Raw genomic sequence first — 19,157 nt, forward strand, 5'->3', positions numbered from 1 at the left:
TTTAATTTTTACCCTTTTATTCTTTTACTTCTTATATTTTTATATTTTTACTTTATTGTTCAATTTTCATTTTTAATCTTTATACTTTTTATCTTACTTTTTTTTTTTTTTTACGTTTTTGTTTTTCTTTGCTTTTTGGGGCAGATGCTGCAAGGAGAAGCCATAGGGGCTGCAGGCATCATCCAAGAAGACCTGGAGATCCCCATGCTGAACCAGCTACAAAAAGAAATCAAATCCTCCAGAGAGTCTCAAGTGGTTTATTGTGAGCTGGTATCTACCAGTTGCCCATCCCATGGTGGGGCAAAAGACAAGATTTAATTTAATTTTATTTTTTTTACAGGTGGCTAAGAACAAGCAGACATTAAAGAGGAATTCATCGGTGTTGTTAAAGTGCAGTGAAAGGTAAAGACCTTGCTTCCTCCAAGCTCCAGTGGCTTTGGTGATGTCCCTAATTGCCCGCCTCCCATCACAGCCGGCCCCACAATGATCTCAAGCACTGGTTTGACCTCCCCACGACTTTTAGGGCTCCCAGTACCTCACTGGGAGCTTCATGGCAAGACGAACAAGGAACACGAGGGTCATCGGACCAGCGAGAGGGAGCCCAGCTCCACCCAGAACCAAGGCCGGATCCGCTCCCCGGCAAAGGAGGCTGGAGGAAAAGTGAAGATGGGGACTTTGTTCTCAACGTCAAAAAACGCCACCTCCCCCCACTCGTAGTCTAGAGAGATGCGGATCTTTTTGGGGACCCGTGGCAGGTTCAGGAGGGTCGGAGGGGAGGTGAGGGCTCGGTTCTTGAACCCCCATTGCTGCACGGCCCAGATCCCTTCTTCAGGATTAAAACTAACGGGTCCCTTCCTCGGCAGAGACTCTCTGCTGACCCCGACAGCACAGTACTGCCCTTCTGCCAGGTCCACCACCCAGTAATGACGCCCAGAGGTGAAGGCTTCACAACCCAGCACGCAGGGATCGGCGTCGAAGCGCTCAGGGCTGTCGGGCGACTCCTGCAGCATGTATTCCCATCGCACGCTCTTCTGGTCCTTGGACAGGATGAGGCGAGGGTGGGCTGTCTCGGGGTCCAGCGTCACGTTTGCTGTGGATGAGGAAGAAGAGGGCAAGAAAGAGAATTCAAGCTATTTAACCTCCCCTTTCCTGGGCGGACGACATCTTCTTCAAAATCTAATAGGGTGGCTTGTCTTTTTGGAGGCTTGATATCTTGAGATGTTCAACTTTCCACGCATTTACTGGGTATCAGGTCTCCAACATCTCCACAGAGGTCAAACATTTTCTGTTTAGGGGTGCCTACCTCCCCTCTTTTAACTATGTTTAACTCATCTGGACACTTCTGCAGCGCAGACATTTAGAGGAGGATAAGCAGGTTACATTAGCACCCGGATAAGGGTCACCAGTCAACAAGCGTGCCAAACTACTCACCCAATTTTTCTTCCTCTTTCCCTAGAAATGCGTAATAAAAGGTAAATGATTAACTGGTATGCAAACTTAAAACTGAAAGCAAAAGCGGTATTTGTATAAGGGAGAAAAATGCACTTACTGTGCTCTTCCATGCATTTTCCTAAAAATAAAAATTAAAAAATTGAATATGTTTTAATGAGGGCTTTTCTATTCACAAAATGCCTCCAGTTCATCCTAATCTTTTATGTCATTCCTCCTCCAAACCAACATTTCCTCCCTGGTATAAGATTAAACCGATGCCTCAATGAGATTTGTGTCTGTAATACAACTTATTAATTTATGTTAAATGTACAAAAAAAAACCAAAAAAACAACAAAAAAAACAAACAAACAAACAAAAAAAACAAACAAAGGAACAAGGGTGGTTTAAACTAAACCATGGGTAGAAGTCACACAATGAAAAAAAGCTGTCAGCAGGAGTTCCTGCTATGAGTAGAGACGCTGCTCATATAGTTTGCAGAGGCAGGTAGCGTGTGAGTGCTCTGGAAATTCGTGACCCACTTTTTTGACCTTCTGCGGGTTAGAACTGTGATGTTGAAGTCCAGCTTTTAGATTACACGGAGGTTAAATGAAAAAAAAAATCAACAGCTTTTAAGTTGTGAGCAGAGAGGTGCCTGATGGTCATCAGACTTGATGGAGACATGAAAAATTTTCCATTTTCTCATCTGGGAGGCTGCATATATATCCCATCGTATATTAGTTATCAGGGAGACTATTTATTCTGAAATTTCATCTCTATGAAGAAAAACAACCTGCTGATGCTTCTCCAAATTCAAATCAGTTTGTGAATTCAGGCTAATAAATTCTGTCTTCTCATCTCATATTTGTTTAAGAGTAAATCTCACAGTCCTCCTATTCCAAAAAAGCCCAAAATCTCACATACTTTACATCTCCCGAAGATGAGGAAGGGGACACTCACTCATTTTTGCTTTGTATTCCTCTGAAAAGAAAAAATGATAGAAATGGTTATTGCACATTTCTCTTCCTCCCTGTGTTGTAACTTTATGACTGACTTGGCTCTCAAAGCAAAAATAAATTTCTCTGCCTAGTGATTATTATTTTGCTTGATTAATATAACTCAATGTATGCATCTGCCTTATTCCCATTAATAGCTCAAGTTTCCAGAAAACTCCCCAAAGTAGCTCAGGAAAAAGCATAAGAAGGAAAAAACAACAACACAGGAAACCAACACAGACTTGTGTATTTGTGTTACTGCAGTGAAATGAAGTGACTTACCAAGCTCTGCAGTGAGTTCGTCTGAAAAGAGGAAAAAAAACAGAATTTCCATCAGGGTGATCGTACAGATCTGACTAACATACAAAGTTCACTTCTGAGGAAGAAGTTTGATACTTACCAATTTTCCTATCGCGTTTTTCTAAAGAAAGGAAAACAAGAAAAACAAAAGTCAGATTTGTTCTGTTTTCCCACTCACACAGAATCTGCAACTGAAAAAAAAACAAACCACACAACAAACCAGACCATAAACACCGTGTGTTTGTTTTGCTAGAAGGCAGGGGAAAATACTCACCCATTTCTGCAGACAGTTCATCTTAAAAGGAAAAAAAAAACAAAACAAAACAAAACAAAATGCTATTTCATTTTTCTTATAACTAAATTAGAAGTCATGATTTCATGCTGAATTAGAGGATTCACACCCAAGAAATTGGATTTTTTTTCCATGGTTAACCTAAACATGGGATCTAAAATAAAAGTGGAGTATTCTCTTGTATTCTGTGGATATATACTTAATGGATGAGTTATTTTTAATGGAATATGCTGGATTTTAGATATTCTTGAGTATCCAAGACAGGGACAGGAGACTGAATACCCATGGGAAGAACACCCATGAGATGGGGCCAGATGCCTGTGCTCGAGCACCTGAATTCTTCCCCCAACTTTATCATAAACCAAATCCCAAACCCACCAAATTCTAACCCATGTAATCCTAGATGACATCATCAGCCCTTTGAAGAGCCTTCAAATGAACCTCGGAGTTGCATTTTGCAGAGGAAGGAGATGGCCACATACCGATTTTGGCATCACGTTCTCCTAAAAAAAGGAAAAAAATAGAAAAGAAAGGAAAAACAAGAGAATTATTTCTAAATACTCCTCCCTACTTTGTGTGCATTTATCATCTGATGATAAACCTGATATTTTTCTATTCTGTACAGAGAATTATAAATTGTAATTCATGTTGCCCCAGATTTTATATAGATTAGCTCATCCCCTAATTTACTTTCCTAATTTTAAAGCAAAGGTCACAGTTAGTTCAAATATAAACAAGGTATTTTCAGGAAAAAACACTTTATTTGATTTTGCCAAAAGGACTTACCCAGCTGCGTAGTGAGTTCACCTAGAAGGAGAAAAAGGAAAATGGGCTTAAATTATGAATTTAATTCATAATTTAATTCATGAACTAAAAGAATTGTGAAGGATTCTACATTTCTCTTCTAAAAACAAATTTAATGATGTTAAATTTTAATTGCTCTCAGGGGATTTAAATACCATGGAATTAAAGAAAGCCCTCAATAATAAAAGATCCTCAAATCAACCCCTTTATTTTCCAAAGTCTTTATTTTCAAAAAAAATCCTACAGTTTGGCATTTGGGTTGTGCAGGGAGAATGAAGAGATGCAAGAAAGTAGCAACTTAGGATATGAACGGTCATATTAAAGGAAAAGTGCAAGATTCAGAGCAAAACTTGAACCTGCACGTGCTTTCGTTTCATACTAGAGAGAACAAATTCTTACCAATCTGGGCAGTCTGCTTGGCTGAAAAAGAACAGAAAGGAAAACTAAATGTTAGAAGCACCCACCCTTTGTTTCATGGTTTTGCAAATTGCAGCTGGAAAATTTCTCCTGCAGTGCTGTACTGCAATGCAGTTTTTATTTTTCTAAACTGAGATATGAGAGAAAATGTAAAACTCAGAACAATGTAATAGATTAGCAGAGAGAAGAACATTAAAAAAAAAAAAAAAAAGAGAGAGAGAAAAAAATAAAAAGAGAGAGAAAGGGAAAGAAAATAAAGGGAGAAGGTAAAAAGAAATGACTTACCAAGCTCTTCAGTGAGTTCCTCTTAAAGGAAAGAAAGAAATGATATCATTAGGATCTGATATTAAAAAAATCTTTAATTTGACACAGAAAAAGTGAAATAACCCCAAAGTGAACCTCAGGAGGGCTGGAAGAACATGAGATCTCAACAGAAATCTCATGAACGCTCCCCATACTCAAACAAGGGTAGGGGAACACTGCAGGAATTGGGTTTTTAGGGGTGGAAGAAGCTGTGTTATCCCTCTATGACCCCATCCAGAGTACCCAAAGGACCCAGGAAATGAGAACATTACCCACCTATTTTTTTATCACGTTCCCCTAAGAACAAGAAATTGGGAAGAAAAAATAATTTTAAAGCATCAGTTGATGTTAAAGCAGAGAAAGCTTTTTTCCCCAAACACCTTTTTCTTATTGGTTATTATTTGAAATTCCATTTTCTGTTGACTCTCATCTCCCTTCATTTAAGCCACATTTCTCGTTACATTAAAGCAACAAAAAAAGCTCAGAAAAGCTTCAGAAAATTCTCACCATTAGTTTTTGTTAAAGGTTAAAAAAAAAAAAAAAAAAAAAAAAGGAATCACCTACCAAGTTCTTCAGTGATTTCATCTTGAGGGAAAGAAAAACCACAGGTTGCTATTAAGACAGGTTTATTTCACAGATACTATCTCTTTCTCTATTTTTTTTTTTTTACCTCTTCCATTAGACGACCCAAATATCTTCCCCTTTTTTGCAGTTATCATGTTACATTGTGGAGATTTATACAAGGCTTCCCATCCCAAATCTTTCAAAGATAAAATATCAAACCCTCTTATTTTAGAATTAAAATTAAAATCTTAAAATTATAGGAAGAGAATTAGATTCCATCACAGGAAGATAATTAGGGGGCTGGAATCTGTTGGATATTCGTTTACCAGAAGAAGCTCAGTGGTGCTTATTGGTTCTTCTGTCATATTCTCCAACTAAACCTCTCCAAAAATAAGTGAAAAAAAATAAGACTAGAGAGAAATTCCTATATATTGCACGTAATGCCAGCTGGAGATGTGCCAACATGCTACTTGTGATAAAGTTGCAAAAATTCGACTTCATCAGTATTAAACTTCGCTGATGTTTGCTTCATGCATTTATTGGGATTCCCTTCTGACGAAGCTCAAAGAGGAAGATAAGTGTTTGGTATTTGCTGTTGGTAAAGGAAGGAAAAGACTTACCAAGTTCTTCGGTGAGTTCATCTTAAAAGAGAAAAAGAGAAGATTTTCGTTAAAAATATCTCGTCTCCCTGCTCAGACTCTGTTTTTGTGAGACTGCATTTTCTGTATTACTCTGAAAAACTCATATCTATCTTTATATAAGTACATATACACATAAAAGCCTGTATATATTTTATATATATGTGTATATATATATATGAGCCCTCCTTCCTGCTAAATAAGTATCTTAGAGCCAAACCACAGGATGTAGATACCTCCTCAAAATAAAATACAGGAAAGAGGACTTAGCACTTAAGAAATAATAATAATTTTATACCAGACCAACTATCCAACTAGTGTTTGAGAATAATTTCCATCTCACCAACAAGTTTAATAGGGCCAAAGGGGTTTTCTGCATCAGCAGGAAGGGAAATGATGCTTACCCCTCTCTAGATCACTCTCCTCTAGGAACAAAAAAGGAGAAAAAAAGATCAGAATTCATATTATCCCCATACTTTTAGCTGCATCCCTCTTCCCCATATGAGTTGCATTTATTATTGTGATCTCAAATGAGTGAGAAAATTATATTAAACACATGCCACTTATTTATTTTTAAAAATAAATTCAGCTGTATCAAACTTACATGCAAGTAACAAGATTTATATTTACATGTATTTTTGTAAAATATATAAAGAGAAAAAGGAAAATGGTTTACCAAGGTCCTCAGAGGATTCATCTGCAAAAGAAATGAGAATTAGCGTGCATATCCAGCCCTATATACACACCATCATTCCATCCTTTTGTGATCTACCATGAGAATGCATTTAAAAAAAATAATAACAACTCTTACAGTTTATATTTCAGCCCCTAATTACATTAGATTTTAGTCTGGAATCTGATATACAATATTTTATTCATATATATACATACACACTCTATAATTACAAACTCCCTTGTAACTATATTTACTAGAAAGGAAGGTAAAAATCACTTACCAGCTTCCAGACCTTTTAATTCCTCTAAAGAAAAGAGAAAAAAAAAAACGTGAAACACTGATCTTCCCATTGCACAACAGATTTTTTGTATCAAGCTCATTTCTATTCCATTGCATTTTTTTTCCTGTGCATGACTATAATCTGTTATCTATTCTAAAAGTCACCTGCACCAGCCCTTTATCCAGCTCCTTTTAGAGTTATCTCAGAACCAGCCAACCAGAAGCATGAGACAACAACAACAACAAAAAACGCCCCCAAAAAATCCAATCAGTTTTGTGAAAGAAGCAAAATAAACTTACCGAGCTCTTCAGTCAATTTTCCTTAAAAAGAAGAAAATATTGTTTTTTCTAATCAGTTCATTTCCTTTGCAAGGATGGGAGAGGGGTGTGATGGGGGAACTTGAGGTTACCAAATCCTCTAACATGGGCAGATTTACTCATGCCTCTTAATTCCAGTTTTTTCACTAGTTCAACTAAAACACCAAGCCAAAACAGTAGCAGCAACATCATCGTGCTTGTGACCACCCAGCCACCCCAGGGAGTGCATTTCTCAGAAAATAAGAATGACACTTACTAATTAGGGCATCTTGGTTTCCTAAAAATAAAACAGAAAAAAGGGAATACTAAATGAATAAAAACCAATTTTCTCCCATTTTGCATTTTTACTGCATATGAACTTGGCAGAAGAAAGTCACGAAGCTTTGCAAAAAATCATCAGTTTCGCATGCACAACCGTAGATATTTCTCCTTGTTTTCACATCAAGGACACTAGCTGGGGGAAACTCCAGGATCTTGCCTTTCCCATGAAGGATTTGTGTCTCCAAGAAGAGAAAATGGACTTACGGGCTTCCAAATCACGATCCTCTGCAAAGAGATGGAACAGAAATTATTCCTAATTATTATCTTTCCTGTGGGCTTTCACTGCAGCACCTCTTTCAATGCCTTGACTTCACCAATGTCCCATTTTCTAGCTGTTTTTTTTTTTTTTCTTTTCCCAAAAAAATTATTTGCCAAATTGCACGCTGCTTTTGGGGCAGCAGTATTTTTGGTAAAAGAGATGGAAAAGCCATTGGGGTGAATAAATAACCCAAGGCAGCATTTACATTGCCTGGTGGAAGGAAATGCACTTACCTAGCAGCTCAGTAAGACGCCCTTAAAGGAAAATAAAAAAGATATATTACTTCAAAATAGACCTTTTTTAACATCCATTATATATAAATAAAGGATTGGGACATGAGCGTTGTTGGCCTGAGCCCAAAGCCAATTTTAACAGCAGCAGAATTCAGGGTCCCATGTGCGGCCCCATTCCATTTCATGACACATTTGTGGGAAAAGCTTCATTTTTATTTATTCTTTCCTTTCCCTTCACTTATACTCATTAGTAAGGAAGTGAAACAACTTGGGTTGCTTCCATTCAAGCCCCAGATTTATGTTTTCTTCACTTCTGTGAGAATTTCTCTATTCTGTCTGTAGGATTTTAAACACTGACTGCTCATTCAGCACTTGCATATAGCAAGAAACCTCCTCAAATAATAATAGAGTATGAAAAACAGCACTTACTTATCTCTGCTTCATGTTCCCCTAAAAGAAACAGAAAAAAATGAATAAATAAATAGGAACTACTGCTTTTGCCTTCTCATTTCATCCATGTATCATCAGTATGGATTGTAAAGTTCTTAAATTGTTTTATTCTTTTTACTATTCTCTGCTTAAAAACCATAGTCAATGTTAATATTAAAAATTTGTAAGATATGTCAGAATTAACATTTGTGGGAGGAAAAGGAGGTCCAAAAATATGACGCAAGGAGTGTCCAAATGGGTCTTTATGGCAAGAAGGAAAATGCCATAGCCAGCACCACAGCAAATGCTGCAGAAAAGCAAATTTTGATCGTCAGCAGGGCTTTGGCAGCCTGTGGATCTGCTGCTGCTTTCTGCAGCTGCTATTATATTTATTCCCTTCCTCCTGGGCAGTTACAAACTCACATTGTCCATGATCTCATCCATAAAAATAGTGAATGAACTGTGGCTATGAGGATAACATCAAGCACAGCCTTGGCTTGGGGGGTCGAGGACGATACGAGGCAGGATACTTACTGATTTTTTCATCCCGTTCCGCTGAAAATAATAGAGAAATAAACATAAATTAGCATGCAGTTTGCCAGCATTGCAGAAGTCCAGCTCTGCAAGGGGTTTATTTTGGTGTGATTTTTTTTTTTTTTAATCTGTCACATTGTTTGGAAGTTGTATTTTGGGGAGTATTTATTTTCCTGAGCCTTTGCATACTCAGTTCTAAACTTGATTAAAATAGAAATTCCCCCACCCCTTTAAAAAAAAATCAGAAATGTGGACAAAAAAAACAAACAAACAAACAAAAACCATGATGACCAAAAAAGGGAATTTCCTTACCAAGTTCTGCTGCGTGTTTCCCTTGAGGTAGAGAAAAAACAGGAATTTCGTCACTCTTTTCTCAGTGATATCACTGAACAACATAAATAAATCTAGCCTAATTATCAGCTGAGGATATGTTTTTCTACATTAAATAATAATATTTATATGTCGAGTGAAACTCAGAATTAATTTCTGATGGGAAGAAGGTAGAGGGGTACGTAGATAAGTTACCATATATAAACATTTTTGCTTAAATTCTTATTTACAAGTCCTGATTGTATCAGACTAAGAGCATTACACACTTAATATTTATAATTTCTCTGGATTTATAAATCCAATCTCCCTGAATCCAACCTTCTCAAGGCATCGTTGGTGCATAGTTTTGATGCTCTCTCCCAGGTCATACCATTCAAAATTAAAATGTGCTCTTGTGACATTTTAGGTGCACTAAAATGTTCAGTAAATTCCTTAGGCTTAACTCACACAGGAAAAAAAGTAAGGCACTTACGAAGTTGCCTATCGTAGTCCCCTAAAAATAAACAGAAATAAATGATTACCGCATTGCTCCAAGTCTAACCTTGGGTATCATTTCCACCTAAAATCAATAGGAAAATGACTTACCGACTTCTGCAGTAAGTTCCCCTAAAAACAGAGAAAAAAATGTTAGTTTAAGGGTAATTTTTTTCCCCCTCTATGAATACACAGACAATAAATGGTGATTTATAAGATTTTATTAATAGAAATTACTTACTTTCAGAGTAAAACCATGCTATAGGTACGATTCTTTTTAATTCTTTAATGTCTACGTTAATCAAAGTTTTTCAGCGTGTGATAAATATATCATATAAATATATCAATTACTGTATACTCACTTAAATGATTGAAGCAAACAAATTTTTCAATAATTAAATTCACAAACAGACTTGCTTCAGAGGAACATGAGACCTACCTATTTTTGTATGACGCTCTCCTAAAAACAAGGGGAAAATAATTGTGTGTCATTTTTCGTGGTCTCTACTTTTCACTTTGCATCTCTTTATTGTTACTCACATAACAAGGGGATTTTTGCTTTAACCCACATTGTCCCTGTTTCCAAGTACTTTGCATAACTTTGGGGTTTTTGACTTCTTTACTTCTGCATTTAAGATGTTGTTTTTTTACCAGGTTCACAAAACACATGGAAAAGGGCAAATATACAGATAAATTAAAAAAAAAAAAAGCAAGAGGAAGGAAATGGACTTACCAAGTTCCACCGTGAATAATCCTTAAAGCAGAAAACACCATTAATTCCCATTACTTTTCCGAAACACCCCAACATGAGTCAAGCCCTCACCCTCCAGCCTACGTCCGGTCTTCCCACGTGAGTTTTCCCTGCTAGGTTTTCCTTGATCCCCCTTGAAATTTGGCTTCTGCCTTCCCCCAGCCCCTGAAACCCAAGAGACTGTTACTTCTCATGACCCAAATCTAGATTAATTTAAGAAATTCCAGCATCCTTTCAATGCTGAAGCACCAAGCAAACCACCCTAATGTGAAGGCACCCACATCCACGAGCCTTTTGCAGAGAAGGAAATATCACTTACTAATCGTTGCATCACACTTTGCTAAAGGAAAAAAAAGAAAGAAAACCAAATACCGATCAGTTTTTGGTGCCTCTATTTGCCCTTTTCCACCCATTTATACTCTGTTTCAGCAGCACATCAGCAATGCTTAGAGACATCTGCTGTAATTACACCAAAACGTATTACAAACTTGACCCCTCATTCGCTCATCTACTTCCCAACGAGATCAAAAAGCACATGGGAAAGAAAATTACTTACCAAGTTCTGCAGTCAGTTTCCCTAAAAAGAGAGGAACACAAGTTTACTTTAAATAGATCATTTTTTCTCCTACGTGGAGTCATTGTAAGTAATTCTCTGGCTTAATCTTACATGTTGTTTTAGAAGAGAAAAACATAATGTATAGAAAAAATATGTAATAAAAAATATAGTCTAACAGAATATTAAATTGTGAGGAAAACCACTGATTTGGGTAATCATCCAGTTAAGAGTGACGTAAGATTTTGAGCACAGAAACACAGAATTTGAGCAAACTGGTGTCAGGGAGGGAAGGCAGACTTTAGAAGACACACCAGCAAGTTGAGGAAGATCCACCTTTATACCCAGATTTTACTTGTCTGGAGGAGAATGGCACTTACTAAGCTGTTTGTCTCGGTCCCCTGCATAGAAAAGCAAGAAAAAGGAAAAAAATATTAAATTATTAAACACGGTGCTGCCCCTTTGCCCAAGGACAGCAGGTCTGCTGGACCCACAGCTCACTGAAAAGCTGATTTTGCCCCTTTTTTCCAATTATGTTTGATTAAAAAATAAAATAAAAAGAAAAGAAAAGCAAATTATCTGTACGTTGAGGTCACATTGGCCCCAAGCAACTTGGTCTCACCTTGGCGTAAGCCTTGGTGAGGACCAGGAGGTTGGACCAGAGACCTGCAGAGGTCCCTCCAACCTAACTGCACAAAATCGTGCAGATTTAATCAAAATAAACCCCATGGGATGTTCTGGCCACAAAGCAGACTTACCAAGCAGAGCTGTGAGCCTACCTAGAAAGTAGAAAAAAATACATTTTTTCAGTTAAAGCAGCGAAAAATCAACTCCAACAAAGAGGTTTCTGAGGATAAAACTGTCAATGTGGCTTGGAAAAATTAAAAAAATGACTTACGTATTTCTGCTGAGAGCTTGGCTGCAGGAGGAAAAACATTATTAATTTTTATTGTTTTATTTTTCTCTGCAGCCCCACGTGTACAATCAAATTTGGGGAAAATAATCTCATTTATCATTTTTCAGGGATAGGGTATCAGAGAGGCTCCTCTCCCCCAAATGCTAAGGGATGATTTTTACCCCAAAAGCACTGTGAAGAATGACACTTACTTATTTTTCTATCACGCTCCTCTGGAAGGGAAAGAAGGAGAAAAAGAAAAATAAACAGGAAAAAAATATTTATTAATATTTCCTTCTTTTTGTGTGTGTGTGTATAGCATCCTTAAAGCACTCAGAGCAGGAAAATTATTTTTCCCTACTTTATGCTGGTGGTTATATGTTGAAATTCCACTTTTTTAGGGAATGTTAGTCTTGAAAAGAAATCCTAATGTCTTTCCAGACTGGAAATTTAATTTTCCTGCAGGAAACATCCTTTCCACTCCCATTTTCAAAGATAAAGTACCAGGCACATAACCTCCGTGGCACCCATCCAAATTATTTGTAAATACAACAATGAGCTTAAGCAAATCTGTCACCTTGCTGTGGTTTAACTTTGCAGAGAAAAAACAATTGCACTTACTGATTTTTGTATCACATTCACCTAAAATGCAAACAGATAAAATAAATATAGAGAAATGCAAAGCAGCCCCTTGTGTATCCCATATCCCCTCTCATGGGGCTCTGCCTTCCGCCAAAAAAACCTCTAACCCAATAGAAATTTTATTCCATGACCACCTTCCCCTTATTAACATTTTAAAAATATTTTTTTTTCAAGGAGGACGTGCCCTTTTAACCCACCCATTCTTCAAGCAGGGTTAAACAAACTCTTCATATTTCTTGTTATCCCCATCACTTTTACATAATTAAGGAGAATTTTAAGGCAATAAAACTCCTTACCAAGATCTGAAGTAAGTTTTCCTTGTATAAAAGAAAACAAAAAAAAAGATTAATTTTAATTATAAGACATAAATCTGCTGAATTTATTTCTCTGTGAATAAAGCCTAGCTCATACCATGCTGCATTTCTCTTTCCCCAGGGATAATTTATATTATAACTGCACCACACTGATGCTAACGAGAGCAACGAGCAGGTGCTGATGCCCAGAAAAAGCCCCTTGGGAGAAGGGCTTGGTGAAAACAGACTTATACTATGGGGAAAGAATCTGTCTCCGCATCTCTGGTATTGGTGGTGATAAAGGAAAAGGGTCGATCGTAGCCCCAAATCCCAAATTCTGCCACATCTGCAGGTTAGTATGAAGCTAAAACATCCCATAATATCTAAAAATGATAGTAACCAGATCCAAAACACTGGAATTTTATTCTAGAAGAAAAGAAAAATGACACTTACTAATTTTTCTATCACGTTCCTCTAAAAGAGAAAAGAAACATCGGTCATTATTAAAAGTCCACCGTGTTCGTGAGCCTCAAATTATCTTTCAAATCCTATTTTAATTTTTAAACTGGTAATTAGAATTTGCAGTTAGGCTTTGGGTTGAATTGTTTGGCCTTAATTCTAGCCCAGATTGGGTGTATGTGGGGTGTATGTGGGGAATAAGCATCTTTTCCCCCTAAAATCTTGCAGTGAAATAAAGACAGAAAGGAAGGAAAATCACTCACCAAGCTCCGCAGTCAGATTGTCTTAAAAGAGAAAAAAAATAAAGGCAGGTTTTCCCAAGGATGGGGTAAAAGGACAGCAGGGATGCTCCCACCCTTCCTTTGATCAGAAAATAAGGCAAATCTGTATCTAACACCCTACCCATCATCTGCATCCCTTGCAACATCTACCACGAGTGATGGGACAATGAACTGGAAAAAAAGGGGGAACTTTTGAAAAGTTTAAGGAATTTTTGCAAATTTTAATCCCTCTCCCTCAATCAATAATTATTTCCTCTCTGCCCTTTGGTGCATGGTCCATCACTTGGTCTTCATCTCAGAAATTCCCAAGGATCTCTTATTGTCTTTTTGGCTACAGCAACCTGCAAGCCCACTGTTTTCTGTGCTATTCTATTGTACTAATTTATTTTTTAATATTCTTGTTATAAACGAGCATGCCTCAAGCTTATCCTGCCTTTTTAAAATCAGGCAAGAGAACAGGGAATAAACCCCAGGAAAATCGTGTCTCAAGCTATATAAAAAACCATATTTGATGGGAGGTAAAAATAAAACTTACCTATCTCAGCTGTGAGTTCCCCTTAAAAGAGACAAACAGATTGGGATTCGTGTTAAAGGACTGCGATTTGATTGAGTTTGTTCTCCTTGAGCCTATGAATTTGGTGTTTATATTACCAAGTAGGGTCAAGCGTAGACCCTACAGTGGATGGGACCGTGGGTCTCATCTGTTAGGTGGCATCCTAAATACTCATGCAGGGTTCATTAAACAAGAAATTCTCTTATTAGACTCTATTTGACAAAAATAACAAAGCAACGCTTACCGATTTCTTCATTTTGTCCCCCACAAGAAGAAAAAATAGAGAAAAGAAGGGAAATTTAAAGCATTTTTCACCACTTCTGCAAGTTTTATATCATTTTTACATAGATTAAGGGGACAAAACTTTTTTACTGACCCAGACATAGGTTATTTATTAGAGGAATTTCCGATTAGCTTTCATTTTAACACTTTTATATTCCTACATTTTCCAAAGCCTAGACAAAAAACAGGCACAAATTGCAAATTGCTGTTAAGAGTCCTGCCCCAAACATGTCTTTAAAAGAACATGACATGCTAAGCATTGCAGAAAATATTCCCAAGAACAGAGAAAAGTATTTATTGTATTAAAAAAAGTATATATTGCAAATGTATTGTAAAAGTATGCATTATAAAAAAAAATGTTTTATTCCAAAGCATGACTGACACCATTTGAAGTGGTGTTTTTATTATTTTTAAATTGAAGGAGGACACTTACCATTTTCTGTGTCACATTCCTCTAAGAATAATAGAGAAATAAACACGGGTTAATCCTAAAAGTTCTCCGCCTCCAACATACTTCAGTGAGCAAGCAAGGGACCAAAGAAGGAATTAGGGAATGCTGTTGGACTGTAGAGAGACAGTTTGTCTCCTCCCAAAAAAGATGCCAAGAACTTAAGGAGAAGGGACCAAAGCTATCTGTCTTGTCTTTATCTGTTTATCAGCACAAATTTAAGACCTGAAGGACCTTTGCTGTTTTTTTAAGCCCAAAAGCTACACAAAATAACTTTTTTTTTCCATCTTCAGTAGCAGCAAAAGCAAACCAAACCACTTACCGAGTTCTGTGTCACTTTCTTCTAAATGAAATAAAAAAAATACAAATACACGTGTTGGTCATTGCTCATGCTACAGCTGTAGAATCGAACTCATGCGTTCAAACTTAGGTGTGTGTTAGGAAGACAAGCGACTTACCAAATTCTTCTGTTAACTTCCCTTTAAATAGAGAAAATAATGTTAGTTCAAGCCTTTAGCACCCATCTCTTACCAGCAGAGGACAAGAAAAAAAAAAAAAAAAAAGACACTTACTGATTTTTGCATCCCATTCTTCTAAAAGAGAGACAGAGAGAGAATTCAGCCCTAAGTTCTTCCTCTGTGTATGCTACAGAAATCATTATCAAAGCCAATTCTGTATTTTTTTTTCCTATTGATGACAATATTCCAAAAATTACACTGTTTATGAATCTATCTGATGTGGTCTTTGTCCACATGTGTCTAGAATATGAGACAGGACAAATAAGCCACCCACCCAGGGAAGAAAGGATGTGTGTACCAGCATGGGATATAAATATCAACATAGGATATGTACAGCAATGAGAAGGGGCTTGTGAAAAGAAAGAAAAATGACTTACCCAGATCTGCATTCCTCTTCCCTTAAAAAGAGACAAAGAAAAAAAATTGTGTTTTTGGCTTTTTTTTTATGCTGGATACACTAGCAGAGGTTTACTAGCTTAAAAGCATCACTCTGGAGGTAAAAAATAATATTATTTTATTGACTGAGAGATGGAGATCAGATCACAGCTCATCGGCAGTGTAGAATAGAATGAAATCAGTGAAATTATCTCAGGGAAACATCATAAAGCAGCCCAAATACAATTTCACAAGCCATACCTGACTCCATCATCACATTCGCTTCCCAACTGGAACAACCTCCAAGTGCCCACAGCTTGGTCTACCTGGTGGGACGAGAGGAAACATCATTAAAATATCACATCCCGGAAAAAACAGACCTTCACAGAGACACACCACACGTTCCTGGGGCCTGGAATATTTTTACCCATATAAATAAACATGATAAGGAGGAAAAATATGGGGCCACAGAAACTTTTTACTTTTTTTCCTTTGTCATTCAAGACGTTCTTTGGTCTACTTCTGGATGAATGGTGAAATTCTGGATGAATTGGTCTACATCTGTCTAAAAAGACTGCTCCAGGTGTGATGAACTATTGTGCATAGAAATCTGTCACCCCACCGATCAGAAAAAAGGATTCAGCTCTTAGATATCTGGCCTTAATTGCCTACAGAATCATGACCTTAGGCCCCCTCTGTCTTGTAAATTATTTAATCGTAGCATTTATCACCTTGAGAAGCAGCCTCATACGTGGAGGATGTGGTGCCACCATCTGTTTTGGCCAAAAAAGTATCACTTATTTTATTTTGAGCTGGATCAGCACATTACCCAGCGCCTGCTTTACACAAATTCAGACTTTTTTCCATCAGCCAACTCAAAACCATTGTAAAAACACATCCTTAAATAAGGAAAGAAGGGCATTTTTCAGACTAAATGGACTAAAGGGTACATTGCTGAAAAAGAAAAATAAAGCTGAATATTTATTAAGAGCTTCCCTTCTCTGCTCTGTTTCTTCCACCGTGTATGTGGTGATTTCCAGTCCATGCTAACGCTTTGCATCAGCTTTTCTTAAGTCAAAAAGTAAATAAATTAAAAAAGTATGGGTTTGAGCACCATGGGAGATGGGCTGGCACGGCTCTGGGATCTCCTCTGGTCCCTCCTGCATTCAGCACCTTTGCTTGTTCCTCATCAATACACCAGGGAGGGCAAACTCCATCACTATCAGTTTTTTTTTCCCCTAAATCACCCAAACTGCACAGGGAAGTCGTTATAATTTCATCCCAGTGTTCACAACCTCATCAAGGTCCCCAAAACACGAAACCTTCCTATCTGCCACAGCTGATGCAAGTGAGCTGCAGCGGGGAAAAAACAAAAAGCACCAGGAAAAAAAAAACACAAAAAACACAAAAAACAACAAAACAGAACAAAACAAAACAAAACAAAGCAAAACAAAACAAAAACAAACAAACAAACAAAAAAAACCCACAGAATTATTTGTGGGAAAAGGTGTCGGATCATATTGGAAAGGAATCTATGGATTGCTTTTTGTTTGCTGTGTTAATTTTAATAATTTTCATAAACTGCAGGTCCTATTGGGGGCTGAGTCAGATAAACTCTGAGGACCTAAATTTGTACAGAAATAGATAGAGCAAGGAAAACATCCCCAATTATTTCTGTATTATACTGTCATAAAATAAAATAACAATTAAAAAAAAAAAAAAAAGAAAAAGAAAGAAAGAATTCACTCTCGTAATCCTTTGCCTGTTTTTTCAGTATTGTCAGATTTAGGTACAGGATTATAAAAGATCAGGTTGTACTAAGCTTCTTCCAGCTACCGTGAACGGATCACGTTTCTTCTGCATCCCCCCAGCGTTTCCTATAAGAACCCACGCAGCCAGACAGGCATCCAGGAATAGGATCCCTCCCCAAATTTTGCCTTCCCCCGCCTTTCAAGAGCTCGTGGAAAGAAAGAAAAAAGGCTTACCGGGACCTGCAGGTGGATTTCTGTAAGTTCACCAAGCTGGGGCTGTTTTGCTCACGGGGCCGGGATGGTGGGGGCTGTCCCTGCTGGAGATTTTTGGCAAGTCCCAAGTTCGTCCTCGGACTGTGTGGTGCCCTGGGAAAGAGGTATCCAGATTTGCTGGAAGGACCGAGAGGGGCACGACAGCTGTGCTGGCAGCGGGAGGACGTTCCCAGCACCTAATTTTAGCTGACTTAAATGCCGAGGTTGGAGAAGGAGGGCTGAGGTCTCGGGGATCCCTATATAGCCATCGCAGGAACGGGTTTCTCCAGAAGGGGAATACAAAATTGAGGTCTGACCTGGTCATTTCAGGCCAATCGCCAGTATCTGCCACGGGTTGTTTAGCAAACACGAGAGGTTTGGATGTCCTGGAGCATCTCAGGTGCTGCGTTCAGAGATCTTCCCTCTCCGAAATGGGCCGGCACCAATTTTGGGTTTGCACTGCCCCAAAATACAGAGAAGTGTGAAATCAGCTTGGGTTTTCTTCCCTCTGTCAGTTGCTCTCTGGAACCAGCAAACAGGGGAGGGCATCTCCTCTTGTGGCTAGGATTTCTCATCACTTGGAGCTATTTAAGAGAAAAAATCACAGATTTATTTAGCTTAGCCTCTCTGCACACACCTCACCTAGCTCCAAAAACCCACAGCTCCCCCATTTGTGCAATAATGAGACAGGTTTGAAGCTGATTTTTTTTTTTGCTGAAGAAAAAGGACTTTTTTTACATATTTCTGCAACGAGTTTTCCTTAAATTGGACAAATAAGCATCCAAATGCAAACCACTCCCATAGATAAATCCCTAAAAGACTCATTTCTGTTCTTTTTGCTGGCTAACTCTGAGTTAAAGCAGCGGGAAGTTAGCAAAAGATGTCTAAAATTGCTGATCCCACCCTGAATTAGTCATTGTGCATTTCTTTTTTGTCAGTCAACGGTGAGAAAATAGATTTTTTACGGTTCTGTTCATCTGATCTCTCTCTGAGTCAGTTGCCTAAACTCTCGGTACAGTCAATGGAGAGAAATGAGGCAAATGGGCTGAGCCAAAATGTTGAAGCCAAAAAAAAAAAGAAAGAAACCAAACATCAAAAACCCTCACTTGGAGAAGTAGATGTCAGTTCTCGAACCCTAAGGACCAGGACACGGCGTCTTTTCTTGGAGCTCTGTTGGTGAGACATGCAAACTTGCACATTCCTACACCTCAAAATTAAGGAGTTGAGGACACGTGAGCAAAAGAGGAAAATCAGAGGGGATTTGGCGACTTCCAGCCTCAGGGAGGGTGATGGGTTGATGGAGAAGGGGTGTGCTGTGATGCTGAAAAGGGAATTATAGGAGCAAGAATGGGAGCTTTAATTATTATAGGAGCATTATTTATTATAGGGGCTCTCCTCCCTTGGAGGAAAGGATTTACTTTGATGTGCAGCCTGGATTTTAAGCTGTGAAAATGTCCCAAAACGTAGGGAATGGGAGAGGGTGAGGGTTAAAGCTGAGGATGAGAAACCT

At 38.0% G+C, this 19,157-nt stretch overlaps 1 protein-coding gene across 3 annotated transcripts; it reads right to left on the bottom strand.

Moving 5' to 3' along the window:
- Positions 1–241: 241 nt before the first annotated feature.
- On the bottom strand, positions 242–18,176 carry LOC137846222 (E3 ubiquitin-protein ligase TRIM15-like). 3 transcript variants are annotated; one of them, XM_068664028.1, is made up of 47 exons: positions 17,630–18,176; positions 15,906–15,970; positions 15,647–15,667; positions 15,324–15,344; positions 15,210–15,230; positions 15,074–15,094; positions 14,737–14,757; positions 14,004–14,024; positions 13,451–13,471; positions 13,182–13,202; positions 12,732–12,752; positions 12,415–12,435; positions 12,006–12,026; positions 11,797–11,817; positions 11,657–11,677; positions 11,279–11,299; positions 10,902–10,922; positions 10,665–10,685; positions 10,328–10,348; positions 10,034–10,054; positions 9,706–9,726; positions 9,593–9,613; positions 9,103–9,123; positions 8,791–8,811; positions 8,257–8,277; positions 7,828–7,848; positions 7,540–7,560; positions 7,271–7,291; positions 6,997–7,017; positions 6,698–6,721; positions 6,418–6,438; positions 6,146–6,166; positions 5,724–5,744; positions 5,210–5,299; positions 5,104–5,124; positions 4,816–4,836; positions 4,522–4,542; positions 4,219–4,239; positions 3,802–3,822; positions 3,498–3,518; positions 2,998–3,018; positions 2,824–2,844; positions 2,706–2,726; positions 2,389–2,409; positions 1,550–1,570; positions 1,432–1,452; positions 242–1,090 (listed from the first exon to the last, which is right to left on the bottom strand). In XM_068664028.1, the coding sequence occupies exons 2-47, from the start codon at positions 15,916–15,918 to the stop codon at positions 579–581; spliced, it is 1,521 nt and encodes a 506-aa protein (XP_068520129.1). In that variant the 5' UTR covers positions 15,919–15,970; positions 17,630–18,176; the 3' UTR covers positions 242–578. The 3 variants fall into 3 exon arrangements, with proteins under 3 accessions (XP_068520129.1, XP_068520131.1, XP_068520132.1); XM_068664030.1 differs by lacking the exon at positions 5,210–5,299 and having other exon boundaries at positions 5,104–5,151; positions 14,731–14,757; positions 17,630–18,175; XM_068664031.1 differs by lacking the exon at positions 5,210–5,299 and having other exon boundaries at positions 14,731–14,757; positions 17,630–18,172.
- Between the last annotated feature and the right edge of the window lie 981 nt (positions 18,177–19,157).

This window comes from Anas acuta, chromosome 31 (assembly GCF_963932015.1).
Source record: "Anas acuta chromosome 31, bAnaAcu1.1, whole genome shotgun sequence".
Lineage (NCBI taxonomy): Eukaryota > Metazoa > Chordata > Aves > Anseriformes > Anatidae > Anas > Anas acuta.